This window comes from Anas platyrhynchos, chromosome 10 (genome assembly GCF_047663525.1).
Source record: "Anas platyrhynchos isolate ZD024472 breed Pekin duck chromosome 10, IASCAAS_PekinDuck_T2T, whole genome shotgun sequence".
NCBI lineage: Eukaryota > Metazoa > Chordata > Aves > Anseriformes > Anatidae > Anas > Anas platyrhynchos.
Window position 1 is genome coordinate 9,383,837 of NC_092596.1, and position 26,163 is coordinate 9,409,999.

Genomic DNA, 26,163 nt, shown 5'->3' on the forward strand with positions numbered 1-26,163 from the left:
TATTTAGGTGAGTGGAAAGCCATTGATCGTTTTACACTAAATTGTTGGAAAAATAGCTTGGTCCCAGTGACAGCCCAACTCACTGGAAAAGCAAAGTGCAGGTCTTCTTTGACAACTACTGCTCTGCAGAGAGGTGCCCTTTCGTCAGGCCATGCTGGTTGGTGTAGCAGCATCCTTGTACGTCCTGATGCGTGCTGCTGGCAACCATCTCGAGAGCTGGGAGGAGACAGGGTGAGCAGGTCTCGGTGTCATTGTTTACTTCTCAAAGTGCCTACTGTCTGATGCACGATGCAGCTGTGCGGTGGCACAGTTTCAGCCCAGATAAGGCTTGTTGGCAGAAGTCCCTACACACACAGGGCACACGTTGAGGCAGAGCATTGCCGACTAAATCATTGCTGGGAGAAGACAATAACTGCGTGGAAAGAATGCCTTGCTTATTAAGGAATCCTCCAGCTGTGAGCATTTATTATGCCAACTGCTGTAAAGTGTTAATTGAACAATGAATTTGGCTCTGATATGCAGTGATGTTATTGCTCTGCATATGTATCTAAGTCAACCACGGGGGTCAGTACAATAGCTTGGCCCAAACCACCCCAAAATGACCCCTCAATGTAAGAGTCAGTGACAAAACACAGCTTTTGTGTGCTGAAAGAAAATATAAATAAGAATGTGAAAGTATCTAAGGCTATTAAAAATGAAAGAAGTCAATTATGGTTCTTATGGTCTATTCTCTTTTTGTCTTTCTTTTCGTTTGGACAATGGAAAATGTGAAGTCAGCTTAGCAGTTTTCTAATCATGTTCTTAGGGTTGCTGTGTTTGGGGGTTTCGTGTTCTACAGGGGAATGTCTTAACTTAAGCTTGCTCCACTAACCTTTGAGGAGTTGTTGATTTTAATTTGGGGCACTAATGTAGTGTGAAAACAGATCTTTTGGTTTTAGGGTTTATGGATTCCTTTGCCAGTTTTAATCTTTTTGTTTCCTTACAGTCCTGAATAAAGAAAAAGCAGAAATAAACCAAGCTAAATGAAACATTTAAACACTTTAAAATGTTAATTGTTTTATTGAAAAAATATTAAGTATGATTTATATGATTTGCATGATCACTTGTCAGTTGTGATAGATACATTCTCTCTGTGTATTTTTCATAAACTGGAACCTAAGTAGGCACCACCATTGTCAGCCTAATGCCAGTGTTGCTTTATAGGCAGCACATCTAAGAACTGCAGCTTCACCTTTCACTAGACTCCAGCACTGAATTATTTACAAGGCAGCTGACTAGAACTCAATGGGCTGCTCCTGCTTGTGGCTGTCCATAGGCTTCCTTCAAAATTTAAAAGGAAAACATTCTCCAAGCTAAGCAACACCTCCAACTTCCATAAATTTTCTTTTTTCTCATGTTGCAGGAAAGAAAAAATCCAAATTTCAGACTTTCAAGAACTTCTTTGCCAAGAAGAAAAGGAAAGAGCCTCCACCTCCCAGGGGGGAGAGTAATTTAAAACCTAGCCAGTCCAGCAGCGATGTCAGCATCTCTGTGCTCGACGAGGCTAATGCACTTCATTCACCGAAGGAGGCTGGGTAAGCTGGCGGGGAAGGAAAATAAATAAATAAGGGCAGACCTCTTGCTGCAATGGGATGAAAGCACAGGCTGGCCCCTTAGGAGCAACCTCTGTCCAAGTTTGTGCAAAACAAGCCCTAATGCTGATGAAGGAATTCCAGGAATTTCCTCTTTCTTTGCTATGTGCTTCCAAAGCCATGGTGGAGAGGAGGGGGAGGGCAGCCAGGGGCAGGGGTGATCCAACCTCCTCCTCTGTAAAACTGCAGATAGCCCAGATTGTTTTGATTAGTTTTAGTTTTTGAAATATGTCTTGGAAGATCTGATCATCAGTAGCTTTACAAGGAAGGATGATTGAGTACTGCTAGTACAGAGGATAAATGTAAAGTTGAGTTGCTATTTTTTAGCATAAATGGTGCTCTCTGTTGTGGTTGGGAGAATGGAAAGTGTGATGTGTTCTCAGAATGAGATTTCTGCTTAGTTTAACTTTTATGCTGCCGTTTCTGTACAGAGAACAACAGAAGGCCTCGAGTTTTGTGTCAGCCACCCTGAAGGGCTGAGCACGAGTGAGGTTTGTCAGTCCTCAAGGTGTGTGCAGAACAATTCTCAGGTCCCTGAATGGTGTCCGTTCTGAAACTTGTCCCTTTCAGTTACTGTAATAGGAACTATTCTGTATCTAGGGTGGACAACCCTCTGAACGTGGCTGTCTCCCACCAGGGGTGTCATGGATTGGTATCTTGCAGCCTGTAATTTGGCTGCTTCCCAGCCTTCCCCACCTCCCTGTTAGCTGCTGAGGCTTCTCTTTGGTGTATCTTAGGCCTTGGGTTGTGGAGCTACAGACTAACCTAATGTGATGGCACGCTGGCCACATCCCACACTTTGCAGTGCGTCGTTGGAGGGGACATTGGACAGTGGCAGAGGTCACGAGTGGGTGACTAGATGCTGAAATCAACGTTGCTGCTAAATGCAGTGTATCATCAATGAGACCTTAGGTGCAGCTGGACACTACTGGTTTCTTTTGGTGGAGCAACTTGTAGGCGTTACTTTCTCAAGGGTACTTGTGCCTCCCTGCCCCACCTTTCCTCACTCTCTCTGTTATACCACTGCATCATAAAAATGATTTGGGTTTAAGGAAACAAATAATCTCTTCAATTTGTTTGTTAGCGTAACAGCAGCAGAATCCATAACACAACCAGTCCCTAGGGCAAGGGGAATTATAGAGACTCAGCTGACCCAGTCCAAAAGGCTTAGAAATGGCTGAGCTTACACCAAGAGCCCGTAGAGGAGTCTGGCTTAAAATCAGCTGTCAGATCCAGAAGCTACATGGCTGAGAACTCTTTGGTCTTTCCTTTAACCAAGTACTTCAAGTCCAATTGCTGTTTACCTCAGCACTATCCTCCAGTGATTTAAAACTGTTTTATAAGACCAGAGATCAGGAAATGAGTAAAACCACTCTGTTTTTTCCCTTAGAGATAGGATTGGATGGATGATGCAAAAAAAAAAAAGAGAGGGTAAATTTGTATTCCCTATTTGAAAACCCTGTTGTGTCCAGGCTCTGCATGGTATGAGCACACTTTGTAGATACCAAGAGAGTCTGAACAGCCTAATCCTTTGGAAGACCTGATCCTGAAAGCCAGTGGAAATACAGATTTGAAGGGTTTATAGTCAGGCCCTGTTCTTTGCAATTCCTGGCATACAGAATACCAAAGACAATCCTAAAACAATGCTGCTGTATCTTTGTTCTTGAGGCAGAAGCACTTGTTTTCTTTTACTCTTTCTTCTTCACCTTTTCTTTTTTTCTTTTGTAAATCATGTGATCTTTTTAAGATTTATTTATTTTTTTAATACTAACCAGAGACCAAACCCTTAGGTGTGCCAAATGTTTCTTGAAGAAGCCAAAGGGATGTGCTCAGATGTCGTGGTGCTGCAGGGAATCAATGGGATTGGTCATCTGTGAAGGACAAGGGAGCATTACATGCCACTGCCTCTTTGTCTTCTGAGAGGCTTGAGTTTTGAATGGAAATGGAAAAACTTCTGTGATGGCAAGGTTAAAGCACATTGTGTTGAGAGTCCCACCATTTCCTCAAGCACAGCAGCTTGAGGGGTGCTACATTTGAACTCAGTGAGCATTTGTATGGGGAAGCCAGCATTGGAAATATGGGAGCTAAAACATCTGGGTGTTTAACAGTGCATTTAAACATCAGTGCAAATATAAATACACTGCCTGGAATTACACATGAATGTATGTTTGCACATAAAAGACTCATCTTTACTAAAGCTGCAGTTAATTCTATATTTAATCCAATGCTCTTTTTGCCACTGCCAGGCAAAAATACAGTAATTCTCTTGCAAATGCAAATAGAATCATCTAGGCCGGAAAAAACCTTCAATATCAAGTCCAACCATCATGATGTATATGTAGAGAGAAAAGGAAAGGAAGAAAGAATGAAAGAAAGAAACAGGTCTTGCACTGACAGACTCAAGAACAAAGAAACCTCTGCTTTTATTACTAAACAATTCCAAGTAAAAGAAGTGAGGAAATGCCTGATGGAAAAGGTTAATATATCCTAATGCATGTGCATTCCATGCAATAAATAATAATAATAAGAAAAAAAACAGCTAATAACAAATATACTTTACGGTAAATAAAAACTCAGTGACACTGGCTTTCTGAATGCAGCAGTTATTATGTCTTGCCTGTGTACAGTGTACTTCATGCTGAAAATGACTGAATGCAGCAAAACTATTGTCTTGCCCATGTAGAGTGTCTTTCATGCTGAAAATGGCTCTGTAAAATCTAACATAAAGAAACATGTGATTGCTTTATTCACTTTAATGATGAAATAAGAGAAGGGCTTACTGGTGCGTAGAATTGCTGCCTTATACATCATCACAGACACTGACTAGTACATATTGTGAGAGGAAGCATGAACTCTGACCTGTGCTGTGATAGAAAGAGCTCAGGCTGTCTTGGACACGACACAAACATAGAGAAAAGCTATTTTGCCCTGCTGTGAGACTTGGCATAACTGTATGCAGGATGCAGGAGGCAGATGCAGGAGGAAAAAGAGTAACTTGTGTTTTTTTATTGTTGTTTTTTTAATATGTCATATTTACATTATCAAAGTTAACTGTCTTTCAGGGCTTTCCTCTAAATTAAAGAGAGAATGTGAGACTAGGCAAATAAGAGCCCCCTTCTATTTTGTTTCCTTGTAGGAGGCTGTTAGACTTACTGGATTTTCCTTGTCAAAGTTTTGTTTCTAATTGTCTTCTCTTACCCTGAGTGAAACTTTCAGAAGCAGTGGGCGTAACCTGGGAGGCAGCAGAGCCAAAGAATCCTTGTAATTTGGAGGTTATAAGGCTGGCAGCCAACAACACGAGTATTCTGTTGTTTCCCAGTTAAGTCCCAGAATGTAATCCTGAGAGAGGCCATACTTGTGGTCTTTTGGACAAAATAATGTACAGACAGTGCGCCTACGCTTGTGGAACTTGGTGACTAAAAGATCTGGAGCCTTCCTTGTCATGCTACCCAAGTGCAAAATATGTCCTGCACAGCGCAGCAGACCAACCCCAATCAATCTCAGTTGATTATAACTCAATTAACAGATGTAGTTGGAACTCATCTGTGCTTCACTGGGCTGACCACTCAGTGTACATAGAAGTAGGACAGTGATATCTTACCTGGCTACTCTAATTTGGCCATGGCTATGTAGCTGTGGCCTTGGATGCTTGTCCCATCTTTATTTGGTATATGTTTGGGATCTGGTGGTGTTCATGATACAGGTAAACAGAACTGTATTTATTGCTGGACCCAAGAAGATATCAATCAAGTTTGTTACTGTAGTGGAATTACATTTTCTGGGAGCATTTGCAAGAATGGGAGAAACAATACAGTCCTTGGCAGGTGTGACAACACGAGCCTGCAGAGATTGCATCTGGAACATCGCAAGCTGGATCCATTCCTACCAAAAGAGGGCACGGGACTTTTGTGGCCCTCCATTGCCCTGTAGGCTTCCCTGAGGGTTGGAAGTGTCCAATTACATGTTGGCAGCACCTAAATACCTTGGGTCCTCTTGCTAGCTCACAGAGACTTAGCCACACATTCAATACAGGTACTACTTACATCATACAGTAGACACTTCCATTCAATCAGCATCCTAAATGTTCTTCCTCCTCCCTTCTGAGTGTAGAAGGAGCTAGCAGTGACTGCCACAGACAGCTAACATGCACAAATCTGAAGTGGGATGTATCTCACCCTGGTCTCTTTATGATCACCACGGTGATGTGGTGCAAAGGAGTCTCAGAGCTATACGCAGTGCAGTGACCACTCTCGTCCCTTCCAGGCCCAAAGGAAGCATGGGAAACAAAGCCTTGTCGCATGACAGCGTCTTCATTTTTGAATCTGTACCAGGAGGTGTGGCAGGGGACGTGTCATCTCAGGAAAACATACCTGGAAGAGTGAAAACTTTGCAGGTGAGAACATCTTTCCCTCATTTGTGGTGCTGCTTTGTATTAGCTGCTGTGCATTGTAAGACTTTGTTGACTGAAGCGTCCAAAGCCAAACAGAATGACTGCTTTTGGATCTGCTCTGCCTCTTGGAAGTTGCTTCTTTGAGCACTTTTGGAGCTTTAAGCCTTGCCCAGGTCCTATAACGTACAACTGAGATGTTTCCAAGAATCCGTGAGCTGGATCTTTCCTTAATGAGCATGTCCTCTTCCAGTGGGATTCCTATTCTTTACTTCAGAGCTACTGTTTTTGGACTAATGCTATTTATACTGCAGAGTGTCCCTTACACTGTTATTCGTTATAAAGGCATTTCTTTTTTGAACGTCTAGCTGCGATGTTTTCACAGAATATGCTAGCACCAGGGGCTGTGTAAGTGTGTGTGATGATGGATATGTCAGGGCATTCTTAGTGACAGCTTTATTTATATCATTATTCTTCCGCTCTCTGCCAGCAAAGGATACTGTATTCTGCTAGGTCATTTCCTTCTTCCAAGGCACATACCGAACCCTCCTTGACAGCTCCCTTATCAACTGTTGGTTTTATTAATTGCATTCAAATAACTGCCCAGCTTAGAGCACTGAGATAAAAGTTTAAGGTTTTTCCAGAGACTGAAAACAAACTCTTGATAAAAGGCAGCCAAAGGCTATTGAAATTCTTCCTTTGCCCTGTGTGGGCTTCATGTTGCAAAACACAATTGCATCACATATTAAGTAATAAAGGACACACAGAGGGACTTGTTCATCCATAAGGAGGCAAAATAAGCCAACCTTCAGTTCAGGGTATTTTATGCATAACAATAGGAGAGGCAGGAGAAGTCATGTTTATATATGACAGAACTCCATCAAGGGGAAAAAAAGCTCTTTTCATGCTATCTCCATCCCACTGTGCCCTCTCTTCATCCGTGCATCATCCTCCATGGTGACTTAATACTGCCAGCACTATTTTCATAGCCATAAAGGACAGTCTGTTTCTGTGTGCTTGACACTTGTCAGACTAAAAGCCAAGCACTAACAAAAGCTGATATTTTCTTAGCAATGTAGACTTCTACCAGTAGCAGACAGACTGTAAATTCAAAGTTTCTTACTGTAACACTTTGCTGTCTACATGTAATGAATTTAATAAATCAAAGATGGGAAGTTGTGAAAAGAGAGGAGAGCAGAACTGACTCTCTGTGTTTTCCTTCCCATGAAAGGCAGATATGTTGTATGTCTTACTTCTTTTTGCCCATGTATTGCAATCTTTGTGCAGTTTGTCATCAGTCCTGCTTTTGCAGACTGTATTGGTGAAATTTACTTCGTTAATGCAGGTAAGAGGGCAAGAAAGCTGTTTAAACAGGGAGATTGAAGGATAAAAGAATGACATTGTGGTACCCTGTGTAGCTATAGGAGTTATGTTCCAAGTGAATCTCACTGAATAAGAATGACAGCTGCTTAGATTTATTTTGCAGAGATAGAAATGAATGCATAGCTTGCAAAACAGCATAGAATTAGGCCTAGAATTTCCAAATGTGGTTTAATAAGCAAAGGACCAGAAAAAGCAGGTCTGTATATTTATCTAGGGGATATTTGGATGAGACATTTGTAGTTGAAGGACAAAGATTCTGTTCAGACGTTGTCTGTATTCCAGCTTTGACATAGCTGAAAAGCTTAAGCCAAGAGTTTTTGTAATGGTGTTTCCTGAGTTTTGAACTTTTTTAGTTTGAGGGAACATCTGGCTGCTTGTGAGGTTACAGACTTTGTTTGATTTTTCTAGGGTCAGGGCCTGCCAGAGCATTTTTTTGTGCAATCTTGGAAAAGAAACTCTATACTCCTTCACAAACAAAGTTGTTCCTGGCTGTTGTTATCATTCTTGCTGTAGACAGGACCAGGATGTGATGCTGGAGAAAACTAACAAGCAATTCATTCGGGTGGACCAGAATTGAATTAAGTTGTCTTTACATAAGAAGTGGGACTCAGATAATTGTGTGACAGAGGTAGTGACACACTGACAATATCTGGGGAAGGGCTTTGGGAAGGAAAGTTGTCCACATAAACTTGGGGTTGGGAACTGTGGACTGACAGTGCTTTGTGGGGTTATATGTGTGTCCTGACACATGTTATCATTTAAAGAATGCTTAAATCTAAAAGAATTTTTAAAGTTTACATTTAAACATATTAAAAATCGTCTAAGTTTTCTGGCATGGTAAAATTTGTCTTTGATAATTTACTGAATAAAACTGGTTTTAATTTAGTTTTGTACAGAAGTCTGTTCTAATGATGGGTCCTTGATGAGAGCAATTAAATAAAATCTAATTAATGGCTGTTTCCTGTGAATAGTCTGTAACTTCAAATATTTCTGTTAAATAAAAGATTCTGCATGTATAATAGGAACAACTGGGATAAAAGCGTCCAAAGTGTCCCCTGTAGAGAATGCCATTGAAAGTCTAAATTTCTTTTCAATCACAGCTTCAGTTGCAGCAAAACATCAGGTTTGGATCACCTCCTCTAGTTATAACTGGAAAGAGACTGGAAGATGCAGGTGCTGTTTCTGAAGATGATGGATTACCTAGAAGCCCTCCTGAAATTTCAACCCTTCATGAAGTTCTGACAGATTCAACAAGCAAGGTACAATCACTACGTCACTTTAGTGACATCCTGCGTTGAAAAAAATAAAATCTATCTGGGGAATGGGAACACCTTTTACTCTATACCCACAAAGATCTGTTTCAAAGCCATTTTTCATTCATTTTCTTTTATGCAGTCCATTGGTATTGTGACATGATGTTTGTGTAGAACACCACAGGAGTTATTCATTTCAGGCCAACATTTGTGAATGAGGAATTAGCATAATTCTTTGGTTCATTAAAGTCTGTTTGTACTAATGAACTGTCTTGTGGTTTAAAAGCTCTTCCTCCTGCCAGACACTTTTTGATAGAACAAATCAGTCAGAAGTAGAATGAATTACTTAAGTGCATTATGGACTCATCACCATGAGGGATAGCTAGGAACTGGCCTTACAAATACTCCTGAGTACAGCTTTCTATGGTTTTATGTAGATCTGTGCTAGGGCAGCTGTGACCTATATCATTAGAGAAAGAGGAGAAAAAGTCCGTTGATATAACTGAGTGCTTTTGGTCAACGCAGTGTCTCCTGGCAGGTCTGTATGGCAGAAAGTATAAAAAGTGAAATTTTTACATGTGAGTGTTGTGTGACTGTGACTGTACTACTTCCAGTCTGAGAACAAGCTGAGGTACACACACTGCACAAACTTCCCATGTCTTTGAGCTCCAAAGAGCTGGAGACATTGGCAGTTTCCTGCACTTGTGAAAGAGGAAGAGGTTTGGGATGTTTCAAAGCTAGTGAAGAATACAGAAATAACGAAAGCTGCAGAAGAATCTTAAAAAACTACTGCTTTTAGAATGAATTAGCTCAAAACCAGGACAATGTTAGTTGAATTGACAGGTGAAAAGTGAAAATCCTATTAGCCTGGTGTGAGTAGGTGTTGATGGGGCTCAAAGAGAGTCTTGGGGTTAGTTCTTTCTTCAGAACTGCCTTTCTACAGCAGATGCATAATTTTGGATTTCAGTGAGTATGTAAGCATCTGTAAATTTGAAGATCTTAAAACAAAAGCCAAAATACAAAATAACTAAACAATGTATTGGCTCAATTCCCCATTAAAGTGTTTGTTGCTGTATTGTATATATGTCTAGCACAGTGTTTGGTTCTTTGTGGTCGACCTTAAACGCATATCTCACAGCAGGATAAAGTTCTCCTACTTTGATCTCCAGTGAACAAATGAAACCTACCCTGTGAGGCAGGGACTTTCCAGTGACCCTTCCTTAGTCTTTCCTCTTGTATTTTTTCATAATCAGTACTGTATATCCAGTTCCACGTAATTCAGTGTGATACTTCCTTTGATTTACCCTTTTCCTTATTTTATCCCACAGTCCTCCAACCCTGTTCAGCGTCATAGCTCTTTGAGTTTAGGCGGGACAGACAGTGAAGATGAACAGGTAAATAGCTACTCTTCCTGCTAATGAACTTTCCCGAGTCAGTGTGTATGGTGTTTATATCAAGCCAGTGCAGTATTCATTTTATCTGTTCTGGGTAGAATATATTGTAGCAAACCGTTCATGAACAGTCGAGAGTGATGCAAATGATACTGAAATCACACTCTTGCAGAGTTTCGAATATGAACCAAATAAAGAAAGGCAGAAATCTACTGGTAAGAGGTTTGTGTGAACAGTGTAGTCAGCTCTGTAACACACTGTGAATTTGTAAAGTTACACAACAGAAAACTGCATAACATAGTAGGAAAGCAAAACACTTCAATTCCTCTTCCATATCCCAGTGCCCAAATAACACCAGCACATACAGCTTATTGAGTGCACCTCCCTGTTGGCAGTGGCTTGTGAGCAGTGTCCTGCTTCTCTCTCATCGCTGGAAAGAATTACAGGATCTGCCATTTCTGGCACCATGTATTCCACAGGAAAAGGTCTGTGTTAATTCAAATTTCACTCTGGATTGCAAACGACTGTCAGAAGCAGCAGGTTCTGCTGTCAGACCATCACATTCTATTCCTTGACCAGCCTGGAAAAATGTACTGAGGTTTTATTTTTGGAGAGATGTCTAGGTGACTTTCACCTTGACTGTCCCTGCTGGTTGAAGCTGAGCTGAGCTCCTGCTCAGCTCATGCTTTCAAGGGTCAAACAGAGCTAACCCCACTGCCGAGGAAGCTTTCCTTTCCATATTCTCCTTGGCCAGCCTTTGAGAAGGGAGAGAGCAGCCTTTGAGCAGACCAGCTCAACTTTCTTGTCCGTGGTTGAGATCAGATACTTTCCTGCTTGGTCAACCCTAGATCTTTTGCTTTAAGGATAGAAAGATAAAGTCATGTCTCCCTCTCTGAGTGTACTGCTGGTCAGACAACCCTAGAGCCTCAGCTGATCTGGGTAACTTAGATTGTCATTACTTTTTAATAATTTACATATTTTATTGTTACTTCAGTGTACATGTTATTAATGCATCTCCTATTTTATATTTTGACTAAAATACTCCCTTTTGTAAGCTTGCATACATTTTTTTACTTACTGTATAAAAAGCCCTTTTTTCTCTGGTACTAAAGTTTGAGTGCTTTCAGTCCTACATCCTCATTCCCTATGAGAAAAAAAGGCAGGGACGTGAGAAAACTTTTTTGCACAGAATTCCCCTCCTTAAAGGGTCTTCCCTTTAGGGATTTGGCTAGCGTCCCAATACTGCAGCATCTGTTCCTTTACCCAAATATTTTTCTTAGTCATCCCAACATGTTTATATATATATTTAAAAAAAAATCCTAAAAAAAATCTTTTTTTTTTAGTAGCATTTATAGCTATTTTTGTAATACCAGGATTTGAACTTGCAGAAGTTGCTACATTAAATAACCTTATCCCAAAGATGAGGAAAATGTTGAAGAGCACCAACAACTCTACACCTTATTCCATTTCGCAATGTTGTATATTTAGTAGAGGAAGAAGAGAATTGGATCCTAAGCAATTTGAAGTTACACACAATGCAGTGATTTACGTTTTACTCTTGTATTGATTTGGATGCAGACAAGAGTTACTTAATGTTTTTTCTCTGTGTTACTTTGCTGGGTTTTCAAGGACCTTCATGCTGCTGCTGCCTCTGTGGAAAACCCTGATGCTTGTCTCACCCATGAAATTCTCTGTGCTTTCCACATTAATAGACACCCATTTACTGATTAACTGGAGATAAATGTGGAGCTGTCACTTAAAGCCATCATCAAGTGACTTCACAGAGACATTAACTGGTGTTTATACCGCCTTTGCCAAATAGCCTTTACAGAAATCTAACTTCCTTCTTGGTATCTTCAACCCAGGCTGATTAAAAACAAAGCATGGTCTCAGCATCTGGGGCTGAGGACATTTTTTTGGCGCAAACACTCTTTAGGATATCTGCCTCCTAATTGCAGCATTCTCTGTGTGCAGCGTCCTGTATGCAATAACCAACAAATACCAAATTTATCTTACACTCAAACACAAATGTGGAAAGTCTGTCTCTTCTCCCCTGTATTTGAGAGAAGACACCAACTGTCAGTGCTCAGAAAAAAACAGTGGAAATCCTCAGTGGAGTAGGGAACTTGCCATGTACATGCAGTGGTGGCTCAGATACTAGTTGCACGTGGTTTGTACATTAAATAAACAGAACGATTAATTCTGTAATTGGAAGACAGAATAACTTGTATATAGAAATGAGTAGCTATTATTATTTTTGTAATTTCTAGTGATCCTTACAGGTTTAGCATTAATTCTGTAGAACTGTAGTAATAGCTCATTAACAAGATTAACAAGAACTATAATAATAACTTATTAACTAGACATGTTCTTTCTCTTTTTCATCTTGTGTAAATATTTCATGAGAATAATCTATATTTATTATAATACGTTCTGTTGGGATTTGTTTCAGACCTAGGAATTAAAAAAAAAATAAATCAATAGAGAATAAGGAAATTAGTTGTAGTTACCTTAAACACAAAGTGTTGTACCTAGAGACTTTTTGTAGGTTAGTTGGCAAGATACTTTCATTATCTTCAAACCTTTATCAGCATACATGTTGCAAACTCTGTGTTGTACCTTAAGCTTAAAGAAAACCAGAATTCAAAGGTCAAGCACAGTTAAATGGCTGTTTTACCTGGCTCTTTGGCCAAAGGCAATGTAGCAGGTGTGTTATACTGAGTGAAGCATGTTGGGCACGTGTGAAATTTTGCAAAAGCGTGGTCAACACTTAAAAACCGTAACAAAACTAGTCAAACTGCAATGGTTAGGGGTTTCTCTACAAACACTTCTGTAAAGCCTTTCTTTTCACAGTGTAATCTAAGGTTCTTGCTGCTTAGTCCCCCAGAGCAGCATTGGTGTGAGGATGAGACCCACATCACTATCTGGACAATGGTTTTGGGACACTTGTTGAGAGAAACATTTGTTTGTTTTTTTCTGGGAGAGTGGATATTAAGAGGAAAGTGGTGTGGTAACTTTCTGAGAGATAATAAGGAGAAAGTACCCCTGGTACTTTTGTGGCTTTTTAATAACGCATTCCTGCAGTGTGTCTCATTATCAGGAAGAAAAGGCAGCTATAAAAACTGCACCAGTGTCTCCTGCTGGTGCAGGCATATATTGCAAATGGCTTTTCAGATAGTGACTGGGCAGGGGACAGCTGAGGCTCTTACTGTGAGAGAGAATGAGACAGGTATTTCTCACTTCTGTGTAACATACAGCTGAACACAGAACCAAGTAATTTCTGTGCAGAGACAACATTAGACATGCTTTTCAAAGTAAGGATTTATGACCAAAAACACAGCTATTTCAGGCTTCTGAAGGGGAGTAAGCTTACAGAAATGTGGAGAAGCTGAGCAAAAAGTATAATGCCATGTTTGTGTTTTTATAGATACCTTCTGGAGCTTCCTCCAGGCCTATCAGTCCTTCATCCTCTGCTGCTCTCGGGGCCCCTGGCTCACGAGGCAGCAGCTTCCTTCCAGTTGACTTCACCATCCCTGCCAGTCCCCTGGGCTGCCTGGACACCTCAGCAGCCAGGCACAGGATTGCCATAAATCCTCGGAAACAGAAAGGCTTCACCAATAAGAATCAGCAAACCCAGGTAAGTCTTTTCTGGAAAAGAATCACTGTGCAGGGAAAAAAAAAAAAAAAAAAGTGTTTTTTATTTTATTTTCTCTTTTTTTTTTCTTTCCTCCTCATGTCTTTTTACTTTTTTCCTTCTTCTGTTGGAAGAGAGCAAACCACCTATTTTTTTCAGCAAACCAGAAGTGTTATTTCAATTTAAAAGGAGCCGAATAAAAGTGCAAATTGATGTTTGTTTGTTTGTTTGTTTTTCATTACTTAGTCAACAACATTACAGGTTACATTTCATTTGTAAAAACATCTGTGTTGTTTGAAAAGCTACTATTCAGTTTTAAGCAAGCCCAAACCTATTTCCACAAACAATTTCAGATTAATTTAATTCATTATATGTCAAGGGAAAGAGTGAGGGGTCTTAGGAAGGGCTGTGCCTCTGCTTGTGTAGGAATCTGTTGCTGAGATGGATGAAAACAAATGAACATAGCAAGCCTTGAGATCTCTTCAGGGGCCCTGGAAAGTAAAATTGTGTGACAATGGGATGAGAGACTCTTTGGAAAATAGAAATTAGGATGAGATGCATCTTATCCTGACTTCTAGGAAACATTGAAGGTTAAGTTCACCAGACAGAAAAGGCTAGAATCAAGCTGGAATGTGAGGAAATAAGGAGGAACTCTTCTATACTGCACGTTCCCCTCCCTGTCAGAGAACCATGCATGAAAATCTGTCCTGGAGTTAGAAGTACCCTGCCTCAAGGAAGGAAGGGAGCAAAGGAAAATCGGGAAGAGTAGAATATTTTTCCTGAATCAGGTTTTCTTGGAAACTTGAGCCCTACAGCGTCTTTGCTGGATATTCTTTGTGCTGCAGCTGGTGTAACTGTAGTGCTGAAGGAGAAAAGCTAATTGTGGAGGTGCAATCAGAGATATCAGAACTGCTGATGGTGATGTCTCTGGCTTGCTTTGTTCTCTGCCACCAGGTAGCTAGGGTGATGTCTTCAAAACATGTTCATTCTCTTAGAATATGTGAATCTCAGAGTGTTTCAGGGATTCAAGAGAGATCAGTGGGCTGCCTTTCACATTTTAAAACATGAATGATTTCTAGATTCTTAACTGGAATAACACATTACCCACAGCACTGGTAAAAATTACAGGAGAGATTTTGTGGCTACATGTTTTGTGTATTCATAAATGTCCATGTATGGATAAAATACAATTTCTGTGCATTATTCTTAGAACATCTTTCTGTTTCTCATTAGGTGGAACACCTGGAAAATGAAGCATGTCTTCATGCAACTCCAGAAAAGAAGGGAAATTCAACAGAACTACCTGAGAGTGACCAGCATAAAACTGATTGGGAAGGTAATGCAAATTTATGAATTGCAAAGATAATGGTTTGAACTCTTCTACAAAAGGTTAACAGGACCTATTTGGACTGAAAGTCCTGTCAAACCAGGCAACTTCTTGGTTTTAGATTATAAAACCAATCCTGCCTACTAAAGTGTGATGAAGGGAAAAATTATGTATTCCAGTCAACAATATGGTGCTGAAATAGTGAACTTTGAGTGCAACATTAAAAAAAAAATAATAAGGGAGGTGAATGTAGCATGTTCAGAAGTACTTGTGCTACATCGTTGACTAGAACACATTGTTTGGGGACCTGAGTTCCTTGAAACTCAGAAAAAAATTAACCTCAGCATTGTATGTTATGTGTTCAAAATGACTTTAATTGGCTTGTTTAACAGATCTTCCTCTCCTGCCTCCCCTCGTATCATTTGAATAATAACTAGTTACCAGTGTTAAAACAATTGTAAATTATAAAAACGATTGAAATTTCTCCAAAGCAGCACAGAGATTTTTACCTTTAGCACCATATTACAAATACGCTAGCTGATGGTAATGCTATACTGTAGTGGAAATGTGTTGGCATCTTGTTTTTGGGGCAGACTCAGGACCTGATGCTGTGAGATATTAAATGCCCTATCCCAGGAAGCTAGCATCTGTCATTTACATATCTGAAGCACTGAGGATTTCTGCTGATTCAGAGGAATGAGTGTCAGGGCAGCTTGGTGGTTCTCAGCTACTCAGGGAGGGTTGGATTTACTTTAAATGCATGGTACAGCTGATAAAGGGTAACACCAGCCCTCAGAAGTGTTGCTGATCTTATTCTGTGTGCACAGATCACCGCAGTAGTCCCTCAGCCTGCTTCACAGACACATTCGAGTTTGTATGTGTGGATATACCAAACCTATCCGGATGTTCTGTAGCCCTGCTGGAGCTCCAGGAGGCAGAGCTACCTGATGCTGAGGTGTTCTGCTCAAATACATAAAATCATCCCAATCATTCTAGGCAGCCTTTCTAGGCATACACATGAAGAAATACCTAGGGAAATCCAGATGTTAGCCTTAAATATGTGCAAAAAAAGAACTAAACAACAACTGATTTGGTACACCTTAGGCTGACAACAACTTTCAGTGGTTCCTGGCATTAGGTATATTCAAACTACAAACTCTCGTTAGTTTTTCTTATCTGGGCAGTCCGTTTCTAAATGTGCTTTCAAGAGCCGTATTTCTCAGATATTGGCAGCCAAATGTGGGGAAATAATGCTAAATGGCTGCATATCTGAAATGACTTACTGATACAAACAGTGCTTGAATTGTAACCTTGCACTTCTCTTTTGTTTAATACAGGCTTATCACCCCAGGTGGAATATGGTGCAAAGGAAAGCGGTTCTAAGGAGACACCAGGTGTAAAATGTCCCACTGATGCTGCCCCTGACTCCTGTGAATCCACGCTTGTGGCAGAAGACTTCTGTACTTTGCTGCAAGAAAGTGAATGCCTGCCAGACATGGACCACGGCTATAAATCAGCTGCACCCCTTCTGAGACCTGAGCCTTCTCCAGAGAACCTGGAGGAACAGCACAGTGCAGAAGTGCCATGCTGTTCAGATGAGTCTGCTGGTGAATTGACATTACATCAGCAAAATACCAATATTGAAGTATCTGCACTTCCAAAATCTCAACAAACTGAAGTTGGAGCTGTTGCACTTCCAGACATAGTAGCAGCTGACTTGTTTAGTAATGGCACAGAAACAGAGACCATAAATGTATTGGCAGATGTTGTGCAAAGGTCCCCAGCAAAATCTGTGGACCAAAATAACGAAGACCAGAGAGAGGGGGATGCACTGTGTATTGGCAAAGTAGAAGCTTGCCTGGAAACTATTCAGAACTGTTCTAACCAGTCTGTCTCAGATACTGCACAGAGCACTTCACAGGTTGCTCTAGCTGATTCAGGGCCTCCTTCTGACATCAAGACAGTGGCTGTTCTGAAGTCTGAAAACAGTTCAGCAACAAGAAAAGACAAAGAAACTCATGAAATTATGGAATTTCAGTCATCCAAAGGCAGTGCAGAAAACAAACAAGACACTGCTGCATCTGTGTTAGAAGCAGGTTGCATGCTACCTCCCAGTAAACTGGATGAAAGTTTTAAAGCAGAAATACCTTGTCCTGCTTCAAAGGGTAACCAAGTCAGTCAACAAACCAGCACATCATACACTTCTGAAAAACTTTCAATTGGATGTCTTGCTTCTTCAAGTTTGGCTGGATTAAAGAGTAATATCTCTTCTAACGATGACAGTAAGGAGCAGGTAAGCAGTACAGCTTCTCACAGAAAAACAGAGAAAGACAGTCGATCTTCAGAAGAAAATGTAAAAAGTCCGCTAAAGACTGCGGCTGCTAAACCAGTTAGATTTACCATTGCACCAGCATGGCAGAGATCTCTCTCAGGGGGTTCAAATTCAAAGGAAGATTCCTATAACAGAAGTTCTCCAACCTCCCCTATAAAACCAGAGTTGTTTGAAGGAATGACAAAAGAATATGCAGGCATCCAGGAATCCACAAAAAACAACCCGGATGGATTTGATCGAGACTGTAAGGATGGTGATTTGCATTTGAATTATTCTATGGAATGGGCTGACCGTGAAGCACAAAATTTTGAAAATCCGTTTGGGGTCAAACTGAGGAGAACATCTTCTTTACTCAAATACCAGAATGAAAACCGTGCTGAGTCTCCAAAGCTGATTCCCTCAGCTGCTCCCACTGCTTCTTCTGCTTCAGCCAAGGAGGATCAGAAGTCAGGGGGCAATGGGAAGCCACCTCCAGGCCTTCCAGTCAGCACAAAATCATTTGTTAAAAAAACAGATCTCCTAGAAGACAGAAGTCCTCCCAAAACAAGATCAGAAGAAGTGTCAAAGAAGCAAAATGGTAGTAAACCTTCAGGTATTTATATCGTATTTTTATTAAAACATTGTAGAAAACAGTGATTATATAAGACCCTTGACAGAATGGCAAACGAGATATAGAAATCCTCTTGAAAAGGACTGAGTTCAGCCTTGAGTTTGTTAGCACTGAAATTTAATAGCTTGATCATTTGGTCAGTCAAGAGAATTCTTGGCTTATCTTACTGAGGGGTGTGTTCCAGCAAGAACAATAACAGAATAATAGCTTAAGGGCATCTGAAACATTTCTGGTACAACCTATTTCTGCATGTAGTTGGAGTTTTAATATAGCTTTTTAAAACCTGCTTCTGTTTTGTAGTTATTTTTCCAGACTGAAACAACTCAAACCTTAACTAGGAGTTGCATTTAGGTGTGATCTTTTTTCCCTACAGTCACTTAATTTAAAATACTTAAAAAGTGAAAAGGCAGCCTGTATTTTACTGCCTACATGAAAAAAAGAATGGTTATCTTACTCATTTAATTTGCAATGTAAGGATGTTTTTTCAAAGGCAAAATCCGGTTCACAATGATCTCAGTGGGAGTTCTGCCATTGACTTAAGCGGAAGCAGAGTCAGGTCAAAAACTCCAGAATAAACAGAAAAACAGTTATTGCCAAGGACAGAATCATCAGGGAAGGTAATTTTATCTCTGCAGTGTTCAAAGAGTGTTACAGATGCTGAAGGATTTAAAATACAAAACACTTTAGCTTCAGACAGACTTGACCTAAATCCCTTCTTTACTTCAAAAATGCTTCTTTTATAGAAAAAGTCTCCTCTCCACATTTGGAAACTTATTCCTCTGAACCGGCTTGGGTCTCCATGGCAAAACTAAAACAAAAGGGTTTCCAGGGCCACCCACTTGCCAAAGAACATAAAGCTGAAGACAAAGCGTCAACCAAAGTGGATCAAGAGGAGGTAGAGTACCAAGTGAAGTTGCTTGGGTGTGAATTCTGGACCAGATCGTGTGGGTATTTGTGCACGCTGCTCATTGACATCTTGATGTGAGGCAGGTTGTTAGCACTACTTGAAACTGATTTTTAGGACTGGTCTTAGAAATCTATTAAGACAGATAACTGATACAAATAAATAAACAAACGTGTGACTATACTGTGTGAATTAGTGGTTAGTTTCAAAGCTGGGTTATATGTCCTCTTTCATTATTCAGACCTGAACCTTTTCAGGGCTCATTTATTGCCCAGAATGTATTTATGTAGTCCAAGAGTTGCTGTGAGTTGCAGCAGCTTCCTCACTCTTGGTGACCTACAGACAGCGTTTGCTGTTGTGCTCCAGAAACTGTGTACTGAAGGTCTGGCCTTTCCACTGTCTCTTGCATATATTCCCTGTGCCCCTTGGGCAAGCCCTTCAATCCCCCATCTGTCAGAGAGCGAGGAAAACTTGCTTACATGTGCACTAATCCTCTATTTGTAACAGCTGTCTTTTTTCTTGCTCTGTCTTTCCCTACCATAGGATGCACCCAACTTTTCCTGTCTAGCTTTTGCTGCATTTCCACAGTTAGGCTTGGAGATGCTGCCAGGGCTCCAATAGCAGGCTTTATGAGAGCAACTGGCTGGCAAGTTTCTTATTTGCATTCTTTTCTTCTCTTCCTCCTTTTGTAGCAAGTGATCTGTGCAAGTGAGAACATACTGAAGAAGAATATGTCTTCTAGCTTGAGCTCTCAGGATAAGAAACCACAAATGAAGACCAGTATTTCTGCTGCAGCAGGTATTCTTGTTCAGTTACATCTTTACATAGTGGCTATAATTTACACAAGTAAGTGGTGAGAGTGGTAGCTAATGGGGGCAGATTGCTACCTACTGAATAATCAGCATACTTTATATAAGGCCTGTTCAGACTGTAGTTTGCATATAAGTCCTATATGTATTACATAACATGTATTTGTTGTATTGGTTTGCTCACTCAGCAGAGAAAGCAAGCGATGAACTTTTATCTCCATTGCCAGTTCATGGAATGGCACACAAACAATATGGTGATGTATTAGTGGCAAAGGTCAATACTAAAGAATATTTTCCAGGGAGCAGTTGAAGTTGGAGAGTGTCCAAAAAAGAACAGCAAAAAAGGTTGGGTCTTCCAGGCCTACAGTCAGCCAGGAAATACTGATGGGAGTGGGAGTTGTTTAGTCTAGAGAAGAAGACTTTGCTGCAGAGAGGAAGAGACTAATTTTTATGCCCTGCATGAGCTTAAAATGCATTGGAGAGGTTGAAAAGCTTCCTAACAATAAGAGTACTCAAGTACAGAATAGGATATGTTGCACACAGAGGGTCTTCAGTTTCCATTGCTGGATTTGTTTAAGAAAAGATTAGATAAACATACATCGAGAATTATAAAGGTAAGAGTCAGTTCCACCCTCGGGTGAACACAGAGTCTGAATGGCCCCTCTCCTGCCCTGGTAACTGTTATTCTCTGTAAGAAAGATTCAGGGGAAGAGTGTGACTCAGACATCGTGACTCACATCTCTCTTCCAGGGCTACTGCTGGGCTGCAACTTATCCTTCCCTGCTTACTCAGTGTGGTGCCAAACCTCAGAGACACACTCCAGCTAGATAGACATAAGCCAGGTCTTCAGCTGTAAAAACATCTTGTGCTAGCTGAAAACCATTGATTTCAGATGCTGCCTAAGAAGATAAGAAATGCTGCACTATGTCAGAGAAGTAGCTTTTCTGATCCAGGTTCCTGTCACTAAGAGATGATGTCTAGAATAAGCACATGCACCTGACTACTTTCCCCTTTTAATCCACCAGCACCCAGAATTGTTGTATTTGAAATACTAAGAGAGTACATCGCTGCCTGTTCCCCGTAGTAGTTGTTTATAGGCCTTTTGTCCCTTTTGGAATTTACAAGTGCTACAACATAAGCTTTCTCCCTTACTACAGGTAGCTGACCAGCTGAGGATGTGCAACAGCAGAGAGGATCAGATGTCAGCTGCTAACCTGATGTCTTTTGTGTGTGTGTGTGTTGAAAGTACAATATTTTTTTAAAAGAAGGATTCTCTTACAGGCCAACTTCGTCTTACAGTTTTAGGTGCAAAGAAAGAGATGAGACATAAACAGGCCAAGAGTTTTGCTCAGATTAAAAGGAAGTCTTCCTTTGAAAGGCTGGCACAAATAGGCTGGATTTCTATGTGTTTTATCATCCAAACCTTGGAAGCCACAAAGCTTTCAGTAGCAATATAGAACTGCACAAAGTGCACTGCTACTCATTTACTAGAACTCATACCACTTGTAGGCCTTGCAGCAGAATTAAAAAATTTTCTGCATTACCTCTCCCCAAGAGCTGGCCTAGTTTCCTGACATCCCCCTCCAATAATAGCATTTGTAGGGATAGTCTAGCCTTCCACTCTTGGAATACAGCAAAAAGCTCTAACCATAGCTGATGTTTAAGGAAAACACTACTCCTCAACTGCTCAGAAAACCATGCCTTAATGCTTAGGAAATGTTCAGCACTGTAAGCACATGAGTAGGAAAAAAGGAATCCCAAATGTAACCTCTCCTCTTTCCTGATTTGGTTCCCATTAGCATAGATAGAAATTTGTCTGGTTGAAGGTGCTGATTGTGGAAAGGATGTAAATTTAATATCCAGAGGAGTTATTAATTTAGATTTTGCTTTTTGGCTTATGTTAACTATTAACAATTTTCTTCTCCTTTGATGGGTGGCTGAGGTTTTGTGTGCAATGCACACATCCTGCACACAGCAGCAAAAGCCAGAACAACTCCATGTCATCATTGAGCGTGCCTGTTTTGGTATTGCTCTGTGGCAGCCCAAGTTCACACGTTTCCATAACCATGTGAAGATTTCTTAGCTTGCCTCTTCTCTTTCACTTCACCCTAAGCATGGTGAGGTTCGTCCCAAAGTCTGTCTGCCTTCAAATAGGGATGAGTCACTGTTTTGGAGTTTTGTTTTACTTTGTACTGTTTAAAGCACATGTAGGGTTTTATATTTGCTTATTACAAAGAAGGAATTCTCCCAAAAAGTGAAAGTTCATTTTCAAACTTTCAGTACAGTTCAATTTCTACATCCCTTTCTGAAAAATTTACTGCATATGTAGAGCTGCAGCCTGTTTTTAATGGATGGTACACTTCCTCCAGTATTCCTAAGTATAACCTGCCTCCTGCAAGGACTACCAGCAAGCCAGGGTTGTTAAAAGATCAGAGACCTCCTAAGTAGCAATATGGAACTTCTTTGGCTTTGATCAGGAGTGTGACTGGTAGAGCTGACTGACATTTTTCATTGATTTAAGTGCAAGCAAGATCAAGTTTCTTGTACTCAACATTGCTCAAGTCTGTGTGTGGCCTCTGTTCTTGTGCTGGAGCACAGCAGCCTCATCTTGCCTGCCACATGCCACACGCAGGCTAATAAGTATGAGAAAAGGTTTGTGTTTACCCAGCTTGACTTAGACATGGAAATAAAGTAGTGCCTGGGTTGAAATGGATGGAGAGAGCACAATGCTGAAAGACTTGTGAGCTATGTCTCAAGAAATGAGAGGCTGCATCTGTTCAGAGCCCCACAGCTGCCACAAAGCCCCATTCCAGGCTGTCTGAAGATACCAATCTTGAAAATTCTCAAGCAAGATGGAGGGAGGATGCCTTTTCTAAATAGTCATACAAGGAGTCATATCTGCAGTCTTCTGTCCTTTGTGAGGATGACAGGCTTGTGTTAGGCTGCAATTAGAAGGAACACCTAGTTCCACCAGAGTCCCGCCTTCTTGGCTTACAAGCCCAAGAACATAAAGCATTTGACCGCTACCTAGTATTTAATCATATTGCTGGAGCAGAAGAATTTGTGCTGGCAGTGAAGACTGAAAAGTAGATCTTTAAACTTCTCAGAGTTGAGAAACATATACCAGTTACTTTTAAGTCCTCATCGAGCCTGGGGTGATCATTGCCCTCCAGACATTTTGTTTGTGTTTTCCTGCACATTCAGGAGCCGCTTTATTTGATTTTCTTGCCGCTTACAGAGCAGAATAAACCCGTGGAACTTCTTGCTATGCACTGTCATGACAATTAGGAGTTTGAAAAGATTAAAAAATGAATTAGCCAAGAATATGTATTGTAAAAATACCTGGGGCAAAAGTCTGCACATTTGAAGAATGTTGATGAACATCTTGACATATCAGGGGTTACACACTTGGCTGTTGGGACTGAGGAGAAGATTATTTAAAAGGAAGATTGTCAACTAACAGCTTAGTGTCAGTTTTTCCATTGCAATAGTTAGTCCTAACTTTCATTGTAGCTGGAGCAGGTAGTGCCAGTGATACCCAGTTCAACAATTCCTTCAACTTTTATTTTTGAGTCACAGACTTTCTGGGCTGTAAAATGATTTGCTTGACAGAGAAGGAAGTATTATTGGCAGAAACTGAGCTTTTAACTCTCTGGCCTTCTGATGAGTGATGGATATCTTGTTGTTGGCAGGTAAAGTTGGACCTATTGCTCAGGAAGCATCTGTGATTCCTGCTGTTGAAAAGGAAACAAGACACTCCTCTAACCTGCCACTGACACCATGCAGCCCTGCTGAACCACCATGGCTATCCCTGGCCAAGAAGAAAGCCAAAGCATGGAGTGAAATGCCCCAGATTGTACAATAGCAAATTACACAAGCATCCTTCTTTGTATTGCCAATAGCTGTGTTAACTCCATTTAAATACTTCTTTACTGTGGTATTTTTTGAAAAATAAGAGACTTAGAACTTTTGATCAGACTGTTGTATGTAAAAACACAGTGAAGAAATGCCATCTGGGGCATAATTTTGAAGTATTAGGAAGCTGAGCATTTCCTACTACCAACTACTAGGAAAACTTGATCAAAATGTTATATACTTACACGTTTGACTAAAAGACAGTGTTGTTCTAAGAGGACATGCTTCAGGCTTTTGAAACATTTCCCTTGCAAAATGTTTTTAAAGTTTCTATGAATGACCCAGTGTTTTGTGCAATGTAGCTTTGGCAAAGAAATTAACGTATGCTATAAAATAGACATGATGCTGTGCACTGACGCATCATGACTCACGGGCATTGATGTCATCACACTTGTGTGTAATGCTCTGGGATGGACAGTCTGACTTTGCTTCTGATTGTTAATGGACCTATCTTGTGATAGCTGTAGGATCGAAGCAGCACTATGAGTTGGAGTAATTTTGGCTTTCGTGTGGTTTGAAATCACAGAGCTGTGGGTCTTGTGCTTTGCTCAGTGATGCCTGCTGGACTGGCCCGGAGCCACTTACCTCCTTTTCTCTCTCATGTGCTAGAAAACCACCACCCTCCAGCACACACTCCGTTTTTGGTTATACCTTTGGAAATGTGGGATAATTTGAGCATTCCAAACAACAACAACAAAAACTCCTTCCTTTAATTATGGTGAATAGTGGTTTATTGTGGTTTATTTTTTTTGTGAGATTCATCAGCAAATTGTCTCTCTCTTAAAGAGTGTTTTATGGATGGGAACAATTTGCTACCTAGAAAGATGGCACCTTGTTTTCAACAAACGCCACTCCATTCTTCGTGTTCATGTGGCTGTGTGTTTGATGTTAGTTATAAAGGGGGCATCCACTTCCCTCCTTGCATCATCATGCTTTAACTGGTAGCTCAGCATCAGTCTGAAAATGACAGAAGTTTTGCTATTGGTTTTGAAGGGAGTAGGCACTTGAAAAAGAAACTTTATAAAATGATGTTAGTGGTTTAAATGGCAATGGCACTTACTGGTCCTTTTCATTTTTTGCAACATTGCACATTTATAAAGTGATTTTTGTTTACAGTCGATTCAAAATTTGAAGGCTGACTTGGCTAATGGACACTTTTCAGCTGGAAAGTCAGTAGGTATTCTTAAGGAAAAAGCTATCTGTTGATAGGATTAATTGCAAAACAAAAAATTTGGTTTCAGATCAGCTCATTTGAAAGACTTCAATCTTCCAGTCTTGTCCAGGATTTATATATGTAGATCTTGACATCTGAAAGCAGTATTAATTTGGAGCTAGACTGTGAAACTTTTTTTTTTACATAGGTGAAAACTCACTTACCCAAGTAGGCTCACTGAAACTATAGATCCTGCTTATTTTGTACTAGCACAAAGAAGAGTAAGAGTTTCACAACTGGTTTGGTAATCCAGGCCTATTTTACTACTTGTTTTTCTCTATTTTAAGAAGCATATCTTCTCTTGCAAAGATCTGAAACATTTGTATTTCTCTGAAACTTTTGAGCGTAATGTAAATGACCATACTCAGCTTTGATTCCTGAAGTTTTGTACAGCTGACATCCCATCAGAAGCTTACTTACCCTGTGTAAAATACACACATTTCTCTATTCAGCAAACTCTTCTCTTTTTGTTAATGTGGACTGTGATCCTTCACCTAAAGTACTGCATATGATACTAGAAACTCTTTCCCCATGTTTGCTTTTGATCTTAATATTGTTTCTTATTTGTTTGGTATGTATATATGTTTTTATAAGGAATGGAAGTTCCTAGTCTTGAAGGAACTGCTTTTGTATTGCATTCTCATTTTTAGTTTACTATTCAATGTAGTTGTCCGTGATGGTGATGTAATTCCTGGGAAGAGAAGAGCGATAGATAGCCCTCACTGATTAAAGAAAAAATAAAAAAGAGGTATTTGGACAATATAGACTTTCTGTATGGATATACTGCATAGATTTTGTCTTTGGATGATTTTGTGTGGCCTAGGACTGATCAACACAGCTGTTCAGGCTAATGTACTCTCCTAAATCTAGCTATTTAAAAGTTGGAAACATCACAGCGCTGATGGCTCTCCTTTTGTTTGTGAGTTGCTGCTCCTTCAGTTGATGGTTGGCTCGAAGGCTAGCACTCCTCTAGGCACAGAAAACCTTGTAAATGCTCATCTGAATGTGTTTTGGAATTACTCGCCAGCTGCTGTAAGACATCTTGAGGCCACTTTAAAAAAGAAGAAAAGCACATGAGAACCATGTGATGCTGCATTTGGTATTTACTTGCCTTCTGGATTTCTGGAGGTAATGTATTCAAGTTTCTGTCTGCAACTGAGGATGAAAAGCATGTAGATGAAAAAATCAAAACAAAGTCTCATATATCACGAGTTTAGAAGATGGTTTTAGAGGATAATCACTGAAACATCAATGATATATTGCTGCATTTAAAAGCTGGTAGCCGTATTAGTGAGACTTTGATTTCCCATTGGCCACATGTAGCTTTTAGGTGCTCGATGAGTGCAAATAACTAAAGCTCCTACTGAATGATAA

General features: G+C 40.3%; 1 protein-coding gene across 18 annotated transcripts in view; it reads left to right on the forward strand.

The window, feature by feature from the left end:
• Positions 1 to 26,163, forward strand: part of KIAA1210 (KIAA1210 ortholog) — a 69,587-nt gene that overhangs the window by 35,377 nt on the left and 8,047 nt on the right. For 12 of the 18 annotated variants that reach the window (XM_027465266.3, XM_027465273.3, XM_027465267.3 and 9 more), the window contains 10 exons: positions 1,403 to 1,574; positions 5,895 to 6,024; positions 8,502 to 8,660; positions 9,983 to 10,048; positions 13,473 to 13,682; positions 14,913 to 15,015; positions 16,344 to 17,930; positions 18,692 to 18,843; positions 19,545 to 19,650; positions 23,354 to 25,551. In XM_027465266.3, coding sequence (XP_027321067.3) covers positions 1,403 to 1,574; positions 5,895 to 6,024; positions 8,502 to 8,660; positions 9,983 to 10,048; positions 13,473 to 13,682; positions 14,913 to 15,015; positions 16,344 to 17,930; positions 18,692 to 18,843; positions 19,545 to 19,650; positions 23,354 to 23,526 — 2,858 coding nt within the window. In that variant the 3' untranslated portion in view covers positions 23,527 to 25,551. The other 6 variants (XM_072042881.1, XM_072042880.1, XM_038184153.2 and 3 more) reach the window with 3 other exon arrangements.